Source organism: Pangasianodon hypophthalmus, chromosome 7 (assembly GCF_027358585.1).
Source record: "Pangasianodon hypophthalmus isolate fPanHyp1 chromosome 7, fPanHyp1.pri, whole genome shotgun sequence".
NCBI lineage: Eukaryota > Metazoa > Chordata > Actinopteri > Siluriformes > Pangasiidae > Pangasianodon > Pangasianodon hypophthalmus.
In genome coordinates, this window is record NC_069716.1 from 16294820 (window position 1) to 16314899 (window position 20080).

The following is a 20080-nucleotide window of genomic DNA, read 5'->3' on the forward strand; positions in this document are numbered from 1 at the left end:
GTGACCCTTCCGCCAATACAAGGTACAATGTTTATTAGCTGTCCAAGAGTAGAAGAGAAAATTAGGAAGTGCAAGACCTCTGTCTATGAATCAGCAAGAATAGTCTACAAATTCGAGCAAGATTAAAAATTAGCCAAATAAAATTAGAAATGTATGAATCGAAGATGACTAAAACGAATTTGGGTATAAAAATTGGCATACCAACTGTTTTGTATGGTCGGAGACACAAGTAAAATTAAATTTTATATCAAATTTTAATATTATATGGTAAGAGTGTATAGAAGGTAAGGTAGGTGAACCGAGTGACATAAACCTAAATATTTGAAGTAGTTCAATTCCATTCAATTTTATTTGTATAGCACTTTAACAATAGACATTTTCACAAAGCAGCTTTACAGAAATCCAGATGCGACTGTGGTAAGGAAAAACTCAAGGAAGAGGACATAAGGAAGAAACTTTGAGAGGAACCAGACTCAAAAGGGAACCCGCCCTCTTCTGGGTGACACCGGATAGTAGAATTATAAATAATTACTCTTCCACAACTGTATACTACACAGTCAAACAGTACTAAGTGTGTTGACAGGGTGTTTAGTCGGAGCATCACTTTCTTTAGGTTGCAGCAATTGTTAGGAACAAGCCTACAGTATGCAGGTGTGATATTTGGGACATCTTTATGGTAGAGAGTGAGTCACAAGGCTCTATCAGGCAAGTCTGGAGGGTGAGAGGAGCCACAGCAGTAGAAGTGTGTCAGGTTCAGATACTGGCATCACATCAGGCAGCAGGACACATTATTAAGTATACTCTTATTCTACAGTGGTTTAAAAGAGTGAATAGAATGCAAGTGGGGACTCTGGCATGTCTAGATATGACAGCATAACTAATATTTTGAGTGATAGTGTATATTCATGCTCTAAAACTAAAATATTATTGGTGAGAAGGACCTTATGCTTATTTTCCACTCTCTGGTATCACCTATGTAGGTGGGGTTGGAGGAACTCATTTAAACTCGACAGCAACTGGTCTCTCATAGTGAGTAAGCCTGTGCTCTTTACGTCTAATGTTTCAGGAACATCTGTGATTGAATTGGTTAATGAATAGTTTACGTCTGTTTCAATCATCAGTACAGGGTTATTAGGGGTCCTATTGATGCAGTGGATATAAGAAGTCTACACACCCCTGTTAACTTAGCAGGTTTTTGTGATGAAAATGAAATCAAGATAAATCATGTTAGATCTTTCTCCACCTTTAATTTGGTAACGCAACCAACAAAATTCAGAGAAAAAACAATTTATGGGAAAAGAAAAAAAAACCTTAACAATAAGCTGGTTTTACACCCATTAATTAATAATTTGTTAAAGCACATTTTGCTTGTAATACAGCAATCGGTGTTTTTGGGTAAGAGTTTACCAATATAGCGCATCTTGATTTGGATTTTATTCCATTCATCCTTCCTAAAAATTCTCCAGATCTATCAAATTGCAAGGGCTCTCCCTTCATGTCATCCTACAGGTTTTTGATAGGATTTAGATCTAAGCTCTGACAGTTCCTTTCCAAAATGTTGATCATCATCTTTTGAAGCCATTTCTTTATTGAATTGAATTTGACCCTCAGAGAGCAGCTGTCATAAATATAGGCTATGGAAAATGATTTCCCAAAAAGACTGGAAACTGTAATAAACATGGATATTGGAAAATGGATAGTGCTGGAAACAGGCACCTATCTGCAATTGTTCTTTGATAATAAGTTTGCTATCCGTGTCCGTTTATGTTTCCAGTACAGCATTGCTCTATTGTTTTCCGATACGGATAGTGAGTGCAAAGCAGAGGAAGAAAAATGTTTTTCTTTCCCACATAATGATTCACAGTGTGTGAGTGAGAGTACTTACATAGCTGTCTGATGCACGAGCCTCCACAGAGACAGCACAGCAGCAGTGGAGAGCTTTTGTCACTCCCTGTATGCCAGGCTGACCAATGAGGGGATTTGAGAGAGCAGTACAGGGAGGAGCCTGGAGCTGAAGTGTCAGCAGCCTCACACAGAGCTGCAGCACTGACGCACTCTCCTCCACAGAAACAGAGGCAGTGGAATGTAGAGAGAGGAAGAGCTCTGTTATGGAGTGGTACTTCACAGCCCAGTCATTACAGTTTGAGACAGGACGATGTCCTAACATCCAGCTCTTGTCTTCCTTATCCTTTGTGTGCAAGTGTTTAGCATAGTGAAGAGTGAATAGTGTGACCTCTCTCCTAAGTCACAGCAGTGTGTGTGCTTGGTGTTAATCTTCCTAGATGGCACCCTGAGCTGGAGAAGCTGGAATACACACTTTGCTTCTTTCAAAGTGTCTGTCAGGAGAGGAGTCCTGATCCAGCTGTGCACTTGGTACTTTTCACTACTTTTAGGAACCGGAGGAAAGAAGGATGTGAGGGCCTGGAAGGCCCGGCAGTGTGGTCTTCTCCCCTGAAGCAAGGCTAGGGAATGGGCCCAGCCTCTCCTCACCAGCCTCAGAGAGACATGGAGGGCTATTATAGTCTTCTGCAGGCTGGCACTGAGCTGGAGAACACACTGCAGCGTGAGTACTCATCACACACAAACTCTCCCTGTGTCATGGGTGTATAGCTTAGGGGACATAGCCATGCACATAGCCATGCACCTACTGGTTTAACCTCTGCTTGTTTGCTCATATTGTTCGTCTGGAATCATCTTAATAGTGTTGCAGTGTGGATTATTTTAAACCTGGAACAAATTTGACCCAGATTCTGAATTTGTTGTTTATAATCTACATATAGAATGTAGTGGCGATGCAGTTTAGATAAAATGTGTTAGACTTGATTATACACAGTGATCATACTTCCATACAATATAATATGAAATAATATCAATGTCTGGACAAGTTACAGTGCAATACACTTTTCTCAGAGTATCTTGGGTATCGTCATCATATTTATAACACTTATAACACAACGTCTTTGTTACGGTAATAAAGTGCTAATTGGGCGTTAAGTATATTTTACACCCAGTGTTTTATTTCCCATGCTTTTCCTCTCTTGCTGTTAATTAATATCATCAAATCAGAGCTTTTCAGTATTTTTAATACCACTACTGGTTTTCTCACGCCTATAAGACCAAAATCCCATGATATGTATCGTGAAAATGTTGATAGTATGATGTATCATTCTCCCACCCCAAAGTTTCTGTTAACTGTGACATTTTGTTAATACATTTACATTTGCATTATAATGAAAATGCTATGTAGACCATCCTGGCTGGCAGATAGTGTATCTCATATTCTCCTCACACATGACATTTAAAGCAGTTTCACCAATGTGGGATGGGATGGGATGATGAGAATGACAGTCACATTGAGCTGCACCAGTTGGCAGAGGAGCCACCAACACAGTAGTTACCCATCTGCTCTGAATCTCCTTTCACCTTCAGCCCCAAAACATGGCTTCTGCCTGAAACAGTGACTCAGCATCTGGGTGCTGTTCTGCTTAGCTTCACCATCCAGTTCACTTTCTCCTCTCCTCTCCATAAGCCCATATTCTGAAAAAAAAAAAGTTATCAGTGACCTGAAGGATGTGCTCTGCTTCCTCAAAAGTAGTCTACAAGCCTTAAACCTTATTGTTAAAATGTATCATATGCTGATTAGGACACAGATTTTATATATGGTGCTACTTTATTGGCCACTGCTCAATTTGAAGGTAATTCTGCAGCTATGCATGTCTATTTTTACCTGATGTTATGGTTAGCGCTGTCTAATGACCAGGGTAACATGATCCAGCTGTTCTTCTCAGACCTGGGCTGGTTCAGTGTACAGAGAAACCGATGTACTGGTGTAAAAACATCTTGTGTTTTCATTTGAATATTTAACTGGCTTGTTGTTTCCCTGAGCTATAATCCTTCTAGTACCAGTTCTGTAATTTATGTAGACTCAGTACAAATCTCCACTGTCCTATATATCACTGTTCTCCAGAGTAAGGACTACCAGAATTAGAATCCATATTCCTGTTGTCCAAGTCCTCATTTCTGAAGTGGAGCCGTATTTCTAGTAAAGTGGTTGTATTTTAAGCAGGCTGAGAACAATGCCTCGTCAAGCCTAGACAATGTATAGTTGATTGTGTGCTTTGGACTCACCACACTGGAGATACAGAGAGAATCAGACCAACATGAAAATTACTAAAAATACTAGAACATGATCAGGATTACAAATCTATCCAGCAGACTCCGTTTCTTTCATATGCTTCCTCTATAATCACTCAAGCCATTAATCCCCTTTAATCTCCTTTACACCAAATGCCCTCACACCAAACTGTCCTTTTAGGGAAAGAAAATGTGATCAGCTATCAAGACTGCCCATATGTGTCTGTGTATGCCTAGTGGATGGGTGTGATACACTGCTTTTCTGCTAGATTGTCAGTTATGCCAACATGGTAATAAGTATGAAAGGTTGTATTTTGGCATTGGCAAGGAAGAAGGAAACTCACACTTACAGCACAAACACAGGTTTAGTGGTAAATTCAACTCTAGCTTTGATTACATTGGCGTATTAGCTCAAAGCCAAAGGGGTATGGAGAGTATGAGGAACATAGGGGCCTGATTTTGTTAAGGAAAAACATGCATGAACAAGTCAGATTAGCAACTTGAGGCAAGAAGGAGAGTTGGTTGTCCAGAGCTACCCCGCTTCCCCGAGGCTGCGTGCATCAGATGGTATGATCCGAATGTTGTCCAGACAGATTGCAAGATGTTGATGTGGTGATGCATCTCCAGGGATACACAGCAGCTCATTCTTGCTGGGATTTAGTTTCAGCTAGTGATATACCAAATGCCAAAAAAACAAACAAAAAAAAATTGATTTAGAGTATATGAAAAGGAGAAAAAAAAAGCCATAGTAATATGTCTAGACATTGCCAATGACATGCTTAAATTGTTGCTAAGAAGGCGTCAGGTTCAGTATGTAGGTTGTGTTAAATAGATTAGAATTAAACTTTAATTATAAGCAGCACAATATAAAAGACGTGCACAAACCCCAAGGTAAGATTGACCATTGTCCCTATTTTGAGCATGAATAGATTTTGCCGTTCCTCATCTGTGTGCTATGGAGTTAGTCAACACCTAGCTAGAAACTTGCCAAAAATTAACTCGCTCTCAGTCATAATATAAAGTGTCAGTCAGTGTAAAGTGTTCTAACACTTAGTACACTGCAGTGGTTTTAATGTGTGTTTTTAGGGGGTAGATTAAAATAATGATGTGGTGCATTCCATTTAGGCAGGAAAAAAAAAACACTTAGGCCGATCACCTAAGGGGTTCCTTTGCCTAAATTACGAAGGCAAGGTTCAAAACAGTATAACTGTTTCAGATAAATGTTAAACCGTTTTGAGTTGAAAATGTGTTCACAAAAAGTTACAAAACAAAAACCAGTTCTCAATCAGCTGAGCTATATGTGTACACATACTGAGCAAATAGATAGTTCTGCAAACATCATCTATGCACCCACTGTCAGTATTAAATGAGAAGACTGGCTCTAGGCCTGTGTGTTTTGCCATGGGCTGTGTGTAAAGCCAACATAATGTCAGGACATGACTGGAACCTCTGATAAAAGGCATTTTATTGGCGTGGAAGAACAAACATGGAACAACATTCAAGGATTAAATGAGAAGAGCAACATAATTGTTGGCGTTTTTTTTATTTTTTCCATTTTAACGTGCATGTAAACTAATATCTCATCTTACAATAACTGCTTTTAAAATGATAGATTTGATTGTCTGAATCATTAGAAATAATTTGCATGTTAGGATTAAACTGACTGAAGATTGAAGAACTGAAGAACTCTCTCATCACATCACACATTTTCTCTGTTCAAATTTTTGATGTGTCTAAAAATTAAGCCACCATTTATTAACTAACAATGGCAATTCTAATTATGCTAACATAATGACAGATGTAGTAGATGAATGAATACATTTAAATATTATTTAAAAAAAATAAAGGTTAAACATTTTAAAAAATCAAAATTAAAACCCAACATTGCAAAGAAATATCTTAGTACCTGATGATATCTTGAATAAAGGAAATAAAGTTATCTAATATTTCTCATTATGAGATTATTATTTAACAAATATAAGACCATTAAGCCTGTTTCTAGACATTTATTAATTTCAAGCTTAATAATGACTTATTCTTTTGGAAGATAATTTTGCTTATTTATAGATATAAACATTTCAAATAGCAAAAATTATCTGCCAATAGAATAAGACAATTTCAAGCTTAAAATGAGTAAAAAAAAATGTCTAGAAATAGGTTTTTGTAATCTTATGTTTGTTTAATAAAGAGAGATGTTGGTTGTTTATGCCTATAATTAAGATATTTCAGATATTTTTCTTGCTTAGATATAATGTTTTTGCACTATGGGTTAGTGTAGCTAGACGGAAGCGCACTCTTGCGGGGGAAAAAAAAACAAAACAAAAAGCCCGCCCAAGTTATGCCATACATTATAACAATTATAACATACACACACTCACCCCAAACCATGTGGCAATGTGTTCTGGTCTGATGTGACCAGGGTAGAACTTTTTTTTGCCATAATTCTAAAAGATATGTTTGGCACAAAACAAGACAGTTTATCACTCAAAGAATGCCATACCCATGGTGAAGCATGGTGGTGGCAGCATCATGCTATAGGGCTGCTCTTATTCAGCTGAGACTTGGGTTCTAGTCAAGATAGAGGAATCATAGATCATGCCAAATACCAACAGTTTTGCCTGCAGGCCTCTGTTAGACAGCTGAAGATGGGATGGAATGACTTGAGGAGGGCTGTGCACAGGAGATTCCTTTACAATTTGATAGATCTGGAACATTTTTGCAAGGAAGAGGAGAAAAAATTGCTAAATCAAGGTGTGCTAAGTTGGTCGACTCTTGCTCAAAAAAGACCCAGTGCTTTATTACCAAGTATTAGTTAGGGAGTGTGTACATTTATGCAACCAGGTTATTGAAAGGTTTTTTCTTTTTCTTTTTTTCCCCCCAAAAATGTTTCTATTTGTTTTTCACTTGAATTTTGTTGGTTATATCATATTAAAGGTGAAAAAAGATCTGACATGATTTATTTTGGTTTCATTTTTTACATCACAAAAACCTGCAATTTTATCAGGGGTCTGAAGACTTTTTAACATCCACTTAAAACTAACGACCAACGAATCCACGTAGCGGTGCACTGATGCTCACAATGTCTTGTTTGGTTAGCCATTAAATATTTATCTCTGATTGAGTGACTTCATTCATCATGCCCCTCTCCTGCTGCCAAACCTTTCCACTGGCCCCAGCAGCCTGCTACGCACAAATAATTACATTATCTCTTATACCCTTATACAGTTTTAATGTCCTACATTTATTATGTAGCAGCAAGAACCATATGTTAATGAGTACCACCTGTTTTTGGCATCTGTAAAATAAGTAATATACCGTGTTAGTGCTCTGTCACATGGGCTATACTGATGTAAATGTAATTATAAAGATTTACTGTACTTACTACCAGTAATATTGGATCAGCAGGATGTTAACCCATATATTGGAGTGTTTTATAGCCGAAACGAAAACTGACCATATAGAAATCAAAACCCGTCAGTTAGTGACCAGATACCTCTGATACCTCATGCCAATAAGGTACAAATTTTATATTTAGGGTGCACAATATGCGAGGAATAAAGCACAACAGGACATGTTGTTATAGGAAAATAATCAAGAATTGCTGTTACCACCCTGAAGTTGATTATTCTCCTGCATTTAACATAATATCCCAAAGTGTTTCAGTCTTCTAACTAAAACAACAGATTTTCATTTATTACAGAACATCATTTAGAACTTTTCATCTATTTGCATATACATTTAATGTTGTGGAATGTCCACAAAATAAGTTTGGTCCTGTTATGTGTTTTTTTTTAAAACCTGTTTTATGTTTTTTTTTTTTTTCCGTCTTGCTTTCTTGGAGTTAATAAGACATGTTACCAAGAAACCAGAAAGTCCTCTATCTTCTCCCATGTTAGAAAACTTAAAGCAACAGGTTAACCTTTGTTCCAAAATGCTTAAATGTTAAATAAATGTCTCTTCACAGAAAATATCACTATATCAACACTTAACTACTTTATCAAAACCATTTATGTGGAGCTTCCACCATACAAGTCCCTGTACAAGTTGTTGCTATAGAAACAATAACATATTAGAACAGCGCATTAATATAAACCTGTGGTATGCGTCGCAGCTAGAACTATACTGTCATATAGAGCGGCTGTTTAAAAAAAAAAAAAAAATCAACACCTTCTGACCAATCAGGTAATGCTGTTGTAGAAGGCAAAATGTCACAATATTAATAATATCAACAATATTAACACTATTAACAATAGATTATACATGTTATTATACATGTACCATGTATGTACCATGATATTTCGTTTTGCTGAGTTTTCTAGCAAAGCTAAGTGTCAACGATGAAGTGTTTATAAGAAAAATGATTGCTATAAGAATTCTTTTACCTTGTGTCAGTCACTTGTTGCTCTGAGAGACGTAATATACAGTATTTTCTGACAAATTGAGTGGACTGGTATTTAGCAAAGTCAGTCAGGTTACCAGTGAAAGTGTTGTGAAGTTGTGATTGTGTATCTTGGCTATCCTTTTTAAATGCAAGTAAAGTCTTAAGCAGTAACTTTAGTGTCATTGGAGTTTAATTTATTGAGAACTGACACATTGTTTTTGTACTTTACTGTTTAAATCATAAGTAGGAAGTGAGGTTGCTGTTAATATGTAATTCGAACACTCTGCTGTGAGCATTGTGTTATGTGGCCACAACCCATGAGAATTCATCAGTGTTTCTAGTCTTTTATTCCTCACTCTAATGTAACTACATAACTTTCGCTATTAGTTTCACTGTATTTATTGAATAAATCATAGTAACTATTGAACAATATGTTTTAAGATGAATAACTGAATAATAAGTGGCTTTAAGGGGTAATTATGCAATCAGGCACATGAATGCTTCCTCTAAATAAAGATACTGTACATCCCAGAGACAAGCAAACACAAGTGCAGAGTGTTTTGCAAGAATGCATGTGATTTATAACCTACTGCAGTTTTGATCATGTGTGGCATGATTTAGTCAGTAATGTGATTAAGCTGAACATTCCTGCTTAATTATGCCATGTGATCACTGGGTGGCATTGTAACTATCTTAAAAATATCCTCATTATGTCAGAATTGGTTTGTTGTGGCTACCATCACCACCAAACCCATTAAGTTCTCAGTAAGATGAAAATGTTGATCTTTTTCTATTTTCTATACAGAGGTGTCGATTCCTGTGAGTATGAACGAGGTGGCTGGCTATATTGAGAAGCAAGTGGCTTATTTATCAGGTGAGATACTGAGTAGGTTTGCCTTCATGGTATCCCATTAATCTTTGCTCTAATCACGTGAATTAATCTGAAATGATTTCTTACACACTCAAAGCATGCAGATATTAAAGCTCCATTTATACACTCACAGTCCACTTTAATAGGAACACCTGTACACCTGCTCATTCATGCAGTTATCCAATCAGTCAATCAGGTGGCAGCAGCACAATGTGTAAAATCATGCAGATACAGGTCAAGAGCTTCACTTAATGGAACCCAGTGTGGTCTTCTGCTGTTGTAGCCCATCCACCTCAAGGTTTGATGTGTTGGGCATTCTGAGATGCTTTTCTGCTCACCGTGCTTGTAAAGAATGATTATATGAGTTACTATATCCTTCCTGGCAGCTTGAACCAATCTGGCCATTTTCCTCTGACTTCTCTTATCAACAAGACATTTCTACCCACATTTGCTCACTCAATGTTTTTTGTTTTTCCCACCTTTCTGTGTAAATTCTAGAGACTGTTGTGTGTGAAAATCCCAGTAGTTCAGCAGGTTCTGAAATACTCAAACCAACCCATCTAGTATTAACAACCATGCCATGTCATAGAGATCAAATTTTTTTTTTTGCATTCTCATGTTTGATCTGAACATTAACTGAAGCTCTTGACCTGTATTTACATGATTTTATGCATTGTGCTGCTGTCACATGATTGGCTGATTAGAGAACTGTATAAATGAGCAGGTGTACAAGTGTTCCTATTAAAGTGACCGGTGAGTGTATATTTAGTATTTTTTTTTTTTCCTATTAGGAAAGTCAGCCAAGCAGAAAATTATGATTTGGTTATTCTGTATAACTGTATAGTCACAAATCCTTGTAACTGCAAAAAGCTTACCCATTTGCCTCCTATTCCACTGTCATCCATATTTACAACATACTTGCATGATCAAGGGCATACTAACACTGTGATCTGGTCTCTTCAGGGGGCCGTGGTGAGGATTCTAGTGTCATCATTACTCTCCCAGAATGCTCAGATTTCAGTGATATCCCAGAGGAAGCTCTGGCTAAAGTCCTCACGTATCTCACATTGATTCCACGGTATGTGAGACTGATTTATCTTTTCCTCTTGCTTTCCTTCTCTCTCACTGCAATGCAGCACAACAATGCTAGTTTATATATTCTGTCCACGTTAAATCAATGCAAGCTACCTCTTCTCAGTTCTCTAGCTATTTGAGAAATCTTAAATGTACTTTGCAACCATATGCTTAAAACCTATTTAATCATTTCTCTGCCATGTAGTTTTTTTTATCATAAACCTTATTAACAACATACATACATACAGTATTCTTTATAAGCATTTCCCAGTTTGTAAGCATTAAAGGATTAACTCCTTAGTTTCTATACTGCTCACATCTACTGCATTGCAACTGCTGATGTTTTCAGAGCACGGCAACCCGGAGTAAAGTTTATCATCATATTGGACCGAAGACTGGATACCTGGAATTCCATCAAAACAGCACTTGCAAGGATAGCGGTGAGAGAATACAACTTATCAAAAATATTCAGTCATCCCTACCCTACCCCTCTTTACAACATACACATGCATGTTAGTGGTGAAATATTTGGAATTTAATGTATATATTCTAATATCATTGTTATGGCTGTACACTGAGGCCCATAGTTACTCTATATTTGTCCATGGTGCTGAATTGGTTGAATTCTCTTTTGGCTACTGACTTTAAATGTCTCTTGATGCATGTTTATCAACAAATATGAAAACTGTATATCATTGCAAGCTACTGGCAGAAACGTTTTACTTAAATTTGTCACTTGTTTCAGCATGTTATAATTAGCCATTAGAAATGGGCCTATCATTAATGATGTTTTATCATATTCAGCATGTGAAAACTGACAGAAGATCAGACTGACAGTGAGAGTGACAGAGGAAGTAACAGAGAAAATGACAGAAAGACTGTCTGAGACTGATGGAAATACTGTGAGAAACACTGACAGGGAGACTGACAGAGGGACTGATGGAGAAGCTGAAGTACAGGCTGAAAGAGAGCCTGACAGAGAGACTGATAGAATGACTGATGGGGAGATTGACAGAGGGACTAATGGAGAGACTTACAGAGGCACTGACAGACTGATAGAAAGAGTGGTGGAGAGATTGACAGACAGACTGACAGAAAGACTGATGGTTAGACTGATGGGGAAACTGACAGATATTTAAAGAAGACTGATGGAGAGACTGACAGACAGACTGAAAGAGGAACTGACAGACGGACCAATGGGCAAACTAACAGAGGAACTGATGGACAGACTGACAGACATATTGATTTAAGAACTGACAGAGGAACTGACAGAGAGCCTGATGGACAGCCTGATGGATAGACAGTTGGAAAAACCAACAGAGGAACTGACAGAGAGACTGATGGACAGCCTGATGGATAGACAGTTGGACAAACCAACAGAAGAACTGACAGAGAGACTGATGGACAGACTGGCTGAGGAACTGACAGTGAGACTGACAGAGAGACTGACACAGAAAGACTGCCACAGAGAGACTGACAGAGAGACTGTACATCACAGTTAGAGGACTAGTTATACCTAGTTCTCTCTAGATAATAACGGCACATTTTGTTTCCTGAAGCAAAAATATTTTAGACAGCCATACACAGATTGCAGCACATTGGCAGAGACTGATGGACAGACAGATGGGCAAACCGACAAAGGGACTGACAGAGAGACTGATGGACAGCCTGGCTGAGGAATTGACAGAGAGATTGACAGCGAGACTGTTCAACAAGGTGTTTCAGACTGACACAGACACAGACACTGACACTGACACAGACACTGACACAGACACTGACACAGACACTGACACAGAGACTGACACAGAGACTGACAAAGACACTGAAGATCGCAGTTAGAGGACTAGTTATACCTAGATATCTCTAGATAATGAAGGCATATTTTGTTTGTTGAAGCTAAAATATTTTAGACAGCCATACACAGATTGCAGCACATTGGCATGTGTTGTACATTTCTGCTTTAAGAACGTGGCAATGAATTTCAGCTCCTAGGCTCCAAATCACAAAAGTGCAGTGATGAAACTCTTGACGCAATGGAGCAAACGTGAAAAAAAAAAAGTGCTGACTGAGGCTCGCATATGATTGGCCAGCTGCTGCATGCAGAGATACCTGAGTTTAGGCAGCATACACTACGTGCAGTTTATACTTGATGAGTTTGTGCTGTGTGGAGAAAGGAGAGAGAGAGAGAGAGAGAGAGAGAAAGAGAGAGACTGGGACTGCGGGTGATTCTGCAGCCACACGAGTACTGCATCATGAACACAATGACAGGAGAGGACGAGCTGACTTAAAGGATTACCTGTACTTTTTAAACCACCGCGATCATGAGTGCTCCCTGTTCCTTCTGCGGCGGTCTGCGCGAGTGTAATGAGGATACTGCAATGGTAACACTCCGGCATTTAAAGGGTTAGAGTGGATTTAGCTTATTCATGCCATTGCTGACGTTAGTCTATGTTTTCCATGAGATTTTAAAGAAAGGCCTGCATTGTATTGAGCTTGATGGATGATCCTTACAAGATGTTTCCATGAATGTCTGTTAACAAAGTTAATAGAGCTCGTTTGGTGTGTAAGCATTCAGAGCATCATTATTCACATTGGGTCGGGTTTGTTTTATGGAGAGAATCCTTCACAGATGTACCCTTCATGGTTGGTAATCATCAGCTGGTCGTGTGGCAGGTTTTCATTTCTTGTCCTTTTCTCATGCACAATATGGATGGACTTCATCTCTGCAGCGGTTTGCATCCGGTTACTGGATCAATAACAGCAGCATTGAGCAACACCAGCACAACTAACTGGGGACAAAGTGAAGGTCTTTTTTCACTAACATAATCTGAAATAGCTTTCTTTCTAACGGTATGGCAGAGGAAGAAACAAATACTTTCTACAGCACCCTCCAGAATTATTGGCACCCATCATGAAATTACTGGATGTAAATAATAACATATAATGATAATATTATTATATCATGGATAATCTTGTATTAATCCTTTATGGGGAAATGAACATGTTACAGGAGCAGCTAGAATGTACTGTGTGAGACGGTAGATAATAAATATGACAGCAAATATAAATATGACCCTAGTGGTGTCAGTATGACAAGAATACAAAATGCAATAAGTGGCATTTAGAGTTCAATCATACAAGGACATCTATAGTTTTATTTGAGTGTCTTTTTTCTCAAACACAGACAGGTTCTTTTAAATGTAGCGCAATGCTTTCTACAAAACACTGATTTCAAAAATGATCAGCAACCTTACAATTAATATTTTGTGCCACTTGTCCCTGGAGAGAAGAAAAACACTGAGTCTCTTTCTGTGATGGCTTTTATGGAGGGCTCTTGGTCCACTCCTGCTTGCAGATCATTTTAAGCTCCTTTATAGTCTCAAACTTGTGCATGTGAACTTCCCTCTTCAAAACCCACTTTTCTGACAGATTTTAATTCTTTACAGTTAGCTCTGGACAACATAAATGACAACAAAACACAAATGGAAATAATTTGCTTGGAATAACTTGTTTCCTAATAATCTATGAATTCAGAATTGTATTTGTTGAAATTGGACTAATTCAAGAGCAGGATTTTTCTGTTTTCCCATATTGACATAGGCTGGCTTGCTAACTCAGTAATGCTGAGTTCATGTTAGCTGTCATTAGGCATAGTTTGGATGCTAACTTCCTGGATCTTCCATGGATAATCCATTTAAAATATCGTACCTTGACAAGCCATCTAAAAGTATACACCAAAAGGTGATAACTATTTATAATCGAAACATACAATCTGAAATGCTTATTGAATGTTTTTTTCCCTAACCTGCTAAAAAGCTGACTTTTTTTGGCTTGCAAGTTAGCTTTCTAATCACCTTGCTGACTGATCTGTTGTAGTTGTTCCATCAAAACAACAAAAACCAAATAAAAAAACTACCATACATGGCAAAATTAAACTTTCCTAAAATGTTGCTCCTCTTTTTTCCAGCACAGTGCATGTAACATGTTAATTTCACATGGCATGAGAAATACTGTGAATTCCTAGAGTTTGACACAATTATGATTCACAATCAGGAATAAAATTCCACCCATATTTTTAATGTCTAGTAAACATTTTTAAATCAGCTTTATTAGTGCAGCTATTTATCAGTAATGTGGAATTTGGGATTTTAACTCTTTATATTTAACCGTAGCTGTCTATTATTTCATACAAATTAACGATAAGATCCATCCTCTCTGTAACTATGGTAAAGATTTCTCCTCAGGTTGGATTTGGTGGTTGGATGTGCATCATGATACTGTTTTATTCTGTCCTCCAGGAATCTTTTCCAGGAAACCTTCACCTGGTACTAGTTCTGAGACCAACCAGCTTCTTCCAGCGCACATTCACGGACCTCGTCTTCCGCTTCAGCCAAGAGGATTTTATGCTCAAGTTACCCGTAAGACCATCTACACTTACTTTACTCAGATCTGTTCCTGGAGATGCACAGCACTACTGCAGCGAATACCATAATTACCCCTGTCCCTGTATTAATAGACTGTGTGTGTATGTGTGTATGTGTGTATGAGGTTGTGATGCTGAGCTCGGTCACTGACTTACTGCGCTACATTGATGAGAATCAACTAACTTCGGAATTTGGAGGCACTCTGGACTACTGCCATAGCGACTGGATCTTCCTCAGAACTGTACTGCACTGCCATCTCCTCTATTTACAGATAACACATTACTCCTATGATGATCTTAATGATAAGGCGTCTTTTCTTTTTGCAGGCTATAGAGAGTTTCGCAGTGACTGTGAAGGACATTGCTCAGATGCTACAGGCCTTTGGAACAGAGTTGGCAGAGATGGAATTATCACAGGAGAGCAATGCCATCGAGTTGCTGCTGCTGTCACACACTGAGAAGTACAGGAGACTGAAGGTACTGCTGAAAGTCAAAGTGTGTGCGTGTGTGTGTGCGCGTGTGGGCGTGTGTGTATAGGGTGTGAACGATACTTTTCTTCCTTATACCTGTTCTTCTTAACAGTAAGGCCTTAAACAATTAATTACTTAATGTATGTAAAAGTATTTTTAACAGAAAAAACTATATTTGTACCACAGAGCTGTTGAATTTTTGATTCTGCTAAGAAAGTCTTGATTATCTTCCAGCAGCTCTGACACTAGTGCTGGCTACAAGGCAAACTTGCTCTTTCTGGTTTCTCAGGAACATGAAAAGCTGTGATTTTTTTATATTAACTTAAAGAGAAAGAAAAAAAGAGGCTGATGAGGGAGCAAATTTTTATAGCTGCTCTAATGTAAGTGATGACAGGAAATAACTCGTCTTGGCGATATTTCACAATATTAAATGTAACGATAAATGGATAAAAAGTATGATGTTGTTTAATTAATTGGAACCACTGTTCTCTCTAAACTGTGCATGCACAGTCATGCACTTCTGATGATGCACAGGGAAAAAAACACAAAAATGTGTTAGTCAGTTGGAGTAACTGACAGATGACTGCAGGGCAGTTCAGACCAGTCGCACGTACACTTGACTCTCCTAACAGCATTGCATTTTCCTTATTTTTTGAAAGCCCAAACAGGAATGCATGTCAAAACAGAGACAGCCCCGCTGCCACCTAAATTCACTCCCAACCACTAATAATGCTAGCAAGGGCAGAGCAGCCACAGTTTGTGCGTAAGATCATGGGGTATTTCTGCTCAAATGGTAGAAGGGTCTGCCAATAGAAATAGGTTTTGATCAGCATGAAAAAATTGATTGGAATGATACTTAATTTAGGGTGGCACAGTGGTAGATTTCCTCCCATCTCCCAAAAACATGCCACTATGTGGATTGGCTAAGATAAATTGCCCCTAGGTGTTAATGTATGTGAGTGAGTGAGTGAGTGAGTGAGTGAGCGAGTGAGCGAGTTAAATGGTTACCAACAAAATCTGTGATTTTAATCGAGTACAAATTGGCAGTGCATTTAATTTAACTCTGAAAGTCATAACTTTGGAGCAAATTATTTAACTGAACACTCAGCTCTCCATTCTGTTTGAATCAATCTCACAGTAAAATAATAAAAATAATAATAAAAAACTTTTGTTACTGAGGTTTGTGCATATCAGTATACCTGTACATCTTAGCACTGAAGTTTTAGTCCAGCTCGTTTGTGGAAATTTGAGTAAATTCAGCAAATATTTTATCCTGTCCAAATCAGCAAGTGAAATCTCTTAAAACTTACATTACCAAACCTCCTCTGGCAAAACTAATCCTGATTGAACAGTGCATAAGTTATAATCCATAAATAATTTACAAAATAATACAAAAACACTATATGAAAAAAAAATAAATCTAAATGATTAAGGCTTGACATTCTTCAAGTGTCTGTGAAGTGTCTCTTATTGTTTCTTTGCCTCTGCCAATACTGTTCTCCATGCCTCTGCTGGGACTATGACAGTAGTTTATGTTGTTCTTTGTGAATGTAGGATGCTATCAGCTCAGTGATGAGGGAGGGACGCTACCTGCTCTCCAGCATGGAGGCTTCTGGGAAGGAGGAGAATAAAGATACACACTGGGACATAACACAGGACTGGGACACAGTACAGAGGTGTGCAGCCCTCATGACTAATTTAATGTCTTGACTCTGACCTACTCTGAAAAATAAAGATACAAGAATTAGTGTAATATACTCAGAAATGACAGCTGAGCAAAGAATACTTCATTTTGTTGGTTATATTCTTTTTATTGGCCTTTAGGTTGTACTCCAGTTCTATATAGTTATTATACACTGACCAGCCATAGCATTAAAACCACTGAAAGGTGAAATGAATAATAACTGATTACCTTGTTACAATGGCACCTGTCAAGGGGTGGGATATATTAGGCAGCAAATGAACAGTCAGTCCTTGTTGTTGTGTTGGAAGCAGGAAAAATGGGCAAGCATAAGGATCTGAGCGACTTTGACAAGGGCCAAATTACGATGGCTAGACGACTAGATCCAAAATGGCAGGTCTTGTGGGGAGTTCCTGGTATGCAGTGGTTTGTACCTACCAAAAGTGGTCCAAGGAAGGACAACCCGGTGAACCGGCAACAAGGTCATGAGCGCCCAAGGCACACTGATGCATATGGGGAGCGAAGGCTAACCTGTCTGGTCCGAACCCACAGAAGAGCTGCTGTAGCACAAATTGCTGAAAAAGTTAATGCTGACTATGATAGAAAGGTGTCAGATCACAGCTTGCTGTGTATGGGGCTGCGTAGCCACAGACCGGTCAGAGTGACCATACTAACCCCTGTCCACCACTGAATGCACCTACAATGGACATGTGAGCATCAGAACTGAACCATGGAGCAATGGAAGAAGGTGGCCTGGTCTGATGAATCATATTTTATTTTACACCATGTGGATGGCAGGGTCGCTTATCTGGGGAAGAGATGGCACCAGGATGCACTATGGGAAGAAGGCAAGCCAGCGGAGGCAGTGTGATGCTCTGGGAAATGTTCTGCTGGGAAACTTTGGGTCCTCTGATTCATGTGGATGCTATTTTTATACATACCACCTACCTACACATTGGTGCAGACCAGGTACACCCCTTCATGGCAACAGTATTCCCTAATAGCAGTGGCCTCTTTCAGCAGGATAATGCGCCCTGCCACACTGCAAAAATTGTTCAGGAATGGTTTGAGGAACATGACAAAGAGTTCAAGGTGTTGACTTGGCCTCCAAATTCCCCAGATCTCAATCCGATCAAGCATCTGTGGGATGTGCTGGACAAACAAGTCCGATCCATGGAGGCCCCACCTTGCAACTTACAGGACTTAAAGGATCTGCTGCTAATGTCTTGGTGCCAGATACCACAGTACACCTTCAGAGGTCTTGTGGAGTCCATGCCTCGACGGGTCAGAGCTGTTTTGGTGGGACCAACACAATATTAGGCAGGTGGTTTTAATGATGTGACTGATTGGTGTATACTGTGCAGTTATTTACACTAGTACTTTCATTAGTACTTTCTGTATGAAACAGTTCTTCTACTTATATTATGTGTACATTATGTAGTCATGTGTTCATAGCCTCATTATTGTCTTGTGTATTGCGCTTTGGTCTAGAGGTATGAGATTTTGTCCCTCTGTATACATATAAATGGATACGATAACAATAATGGTTACTTGATTTGTAGACCTGAAGATACAGGAGTATTATGAAAATGAAAATAGAAATACACTATTTGTATTTGAAAAAAAATATATTATAGTATTAGGGAAAAAATATATGTAGAACCACACTAGTTTTATTTGGAAAAATATATTAGGGACCAAAACGTACACCTACATACACCTAAGCTAAAACATTCAAGCTATGTTTTTCACAGCTCCACACTTTCCGTGTTACCGTACATTTACCCTGTGAAGTCTACTTTATTTCCATAAGAGGTCATTTCAAAAATAATAGCTAAGAGAAAGGTTTATTTCAGCTTTTATTTACTATATCATATCTCCAGTTGGTCCAAAGTTTACAGACTCTTTGTTAGTATTTGGTGTCATTGCCTTTTAATTGCTTAACTTGAATCAAACACTTAGGCTAGCCTTCCACCAACTTCTTACAATGCTTTACCAGAAGTTTTGCTCATTCCTCCTGAAAGAACTGGTGTAGCTCAGTCAGGTTTATGGGCCTCCTTGCTCAGACACATTTTTAGTTCAGTCCACAAATTTTCTCCTGGGTTCAGGTCAGGGCTTTGTGATGGCCACTCCAACAATTTCACTTTGTTGTCTTTAATCCATTTTGTTACAACTTTAATGGTATGACTTAGGCCTCTGCCTTTTCCCTCCATACACCACACAGATGATTAGGGCCAAATAGTTCAATTTTTGTTTTATCTGACCAGAGAACACTCCTCCAAAATGCTAGTGATCAACTGCAAACTTCAGTCTGTTTTTTTTTTTTTAAATGCCGGTCTTAGATTAGTGGCTTCTTCCTTGCGCATCAGTGTTTCAGGCCATGGTGATGTAGGATTCTCTTAATGGTGAATACTCATACTTTGGTACCTGATGCCTCCAACTTGTTCACCAATCTCTAAATATTGTCTCCAAAGGTAAGCCGTTTTACAGCCACAGGTGCGCCCCCAATATATCTTAATTAAGACAATTGAGAAACTTTTAAAAGTCATTTCATCAATTTCTGAAATGTCCAGACTGTTTAAAGAGACAGTCAACTCTGTGTATGTAAACTTTTGGCCCACTGAAATTCTGATATCGTGAATAAAAGCTGAACTAAGTCTGAAATAAATTGATTGTTTTACAATTACCTCTGATGTGAAAAAGTAGGTACCCAAATTGACTTGCCAAAAGAAATGTATGGTAACATGAAATGTGTGGAGTTGTGAAAAACTGAGATTGAATATCTTTGGCCTCAGCTGTAATATAGTATTGGCAATATAGGGGGGGGGAAAAAGAACTTCTTATTGTATTTTTGCATGCTGTTACAGACTGCTGGCCCAGCTGAGAGATATGGAAATGGCTTTTGATGATTTCTTTGACAAGCACCACCTCAAACTTCAGCAGTACCTGCAGTTGCTGAGATATGAGCACAGCTTTCAAGAGGTAGGCTGGTTTTCTGAGCACAAAAACAATGCAGACATAACCAAAAAGACTGTACTTGATGTCT

The 20080-nt window shown here is 38.5% G+C and overlaps 2 protein-coding genes across 2 annotated transcripts in view; both read left to right on the forward strand.

Annotated features, from left to right (window-relative positions):
• The window catches only part of atp11c (ATPase phospholipid transporting 11C), a 76133-nt gene extending 65684 nt beyond the window's left edge, over positions 1-10449 (forward strand). Inside the window, exons 29-30 of the transcript XR_008302040.1 lie at positions 9321-9389; positions 10350-10449. The gene's annotated coding sequence lies outside the window, so the exon portion shown is untranslated. The remainder of the gene's footprint in view (positions 1-9320; positions 9390-10349) is intronic.
• A 1408-nt stretch (positions 10450-11857) lies between these two features.
• Positions 11858-20080, forward strand: part of mcf2a (MCF.2 cell line derived transforming sequence a) — a 41356-nt gene continuing 33133 nt past the window's right edge. Inside the window, exons 1-6 of the mRNA XM_053235651.1 lie at positions 11858-12841; positions 14759-14878; positions 15009-15125; positions 15211-15360; positions 16908-17029; positions 19902-20016. Of these exons, the coding sequence (XP_053091626.1) occupies positions 12782-12841; positions 14759-14878; positions 15009-15125; positions 15211-15360; positions 16908-17029; positions 19902-20016 (684 nt within the window). The 5' untranslated portion in view covers positions 11858-12781. The remainder of the gene's footprint in view (positions 12842-14758; positions 14879-15008; positions 15126-15210; positions 15361-16907; positions 17030-19901; positions 20017-20080) is intronic.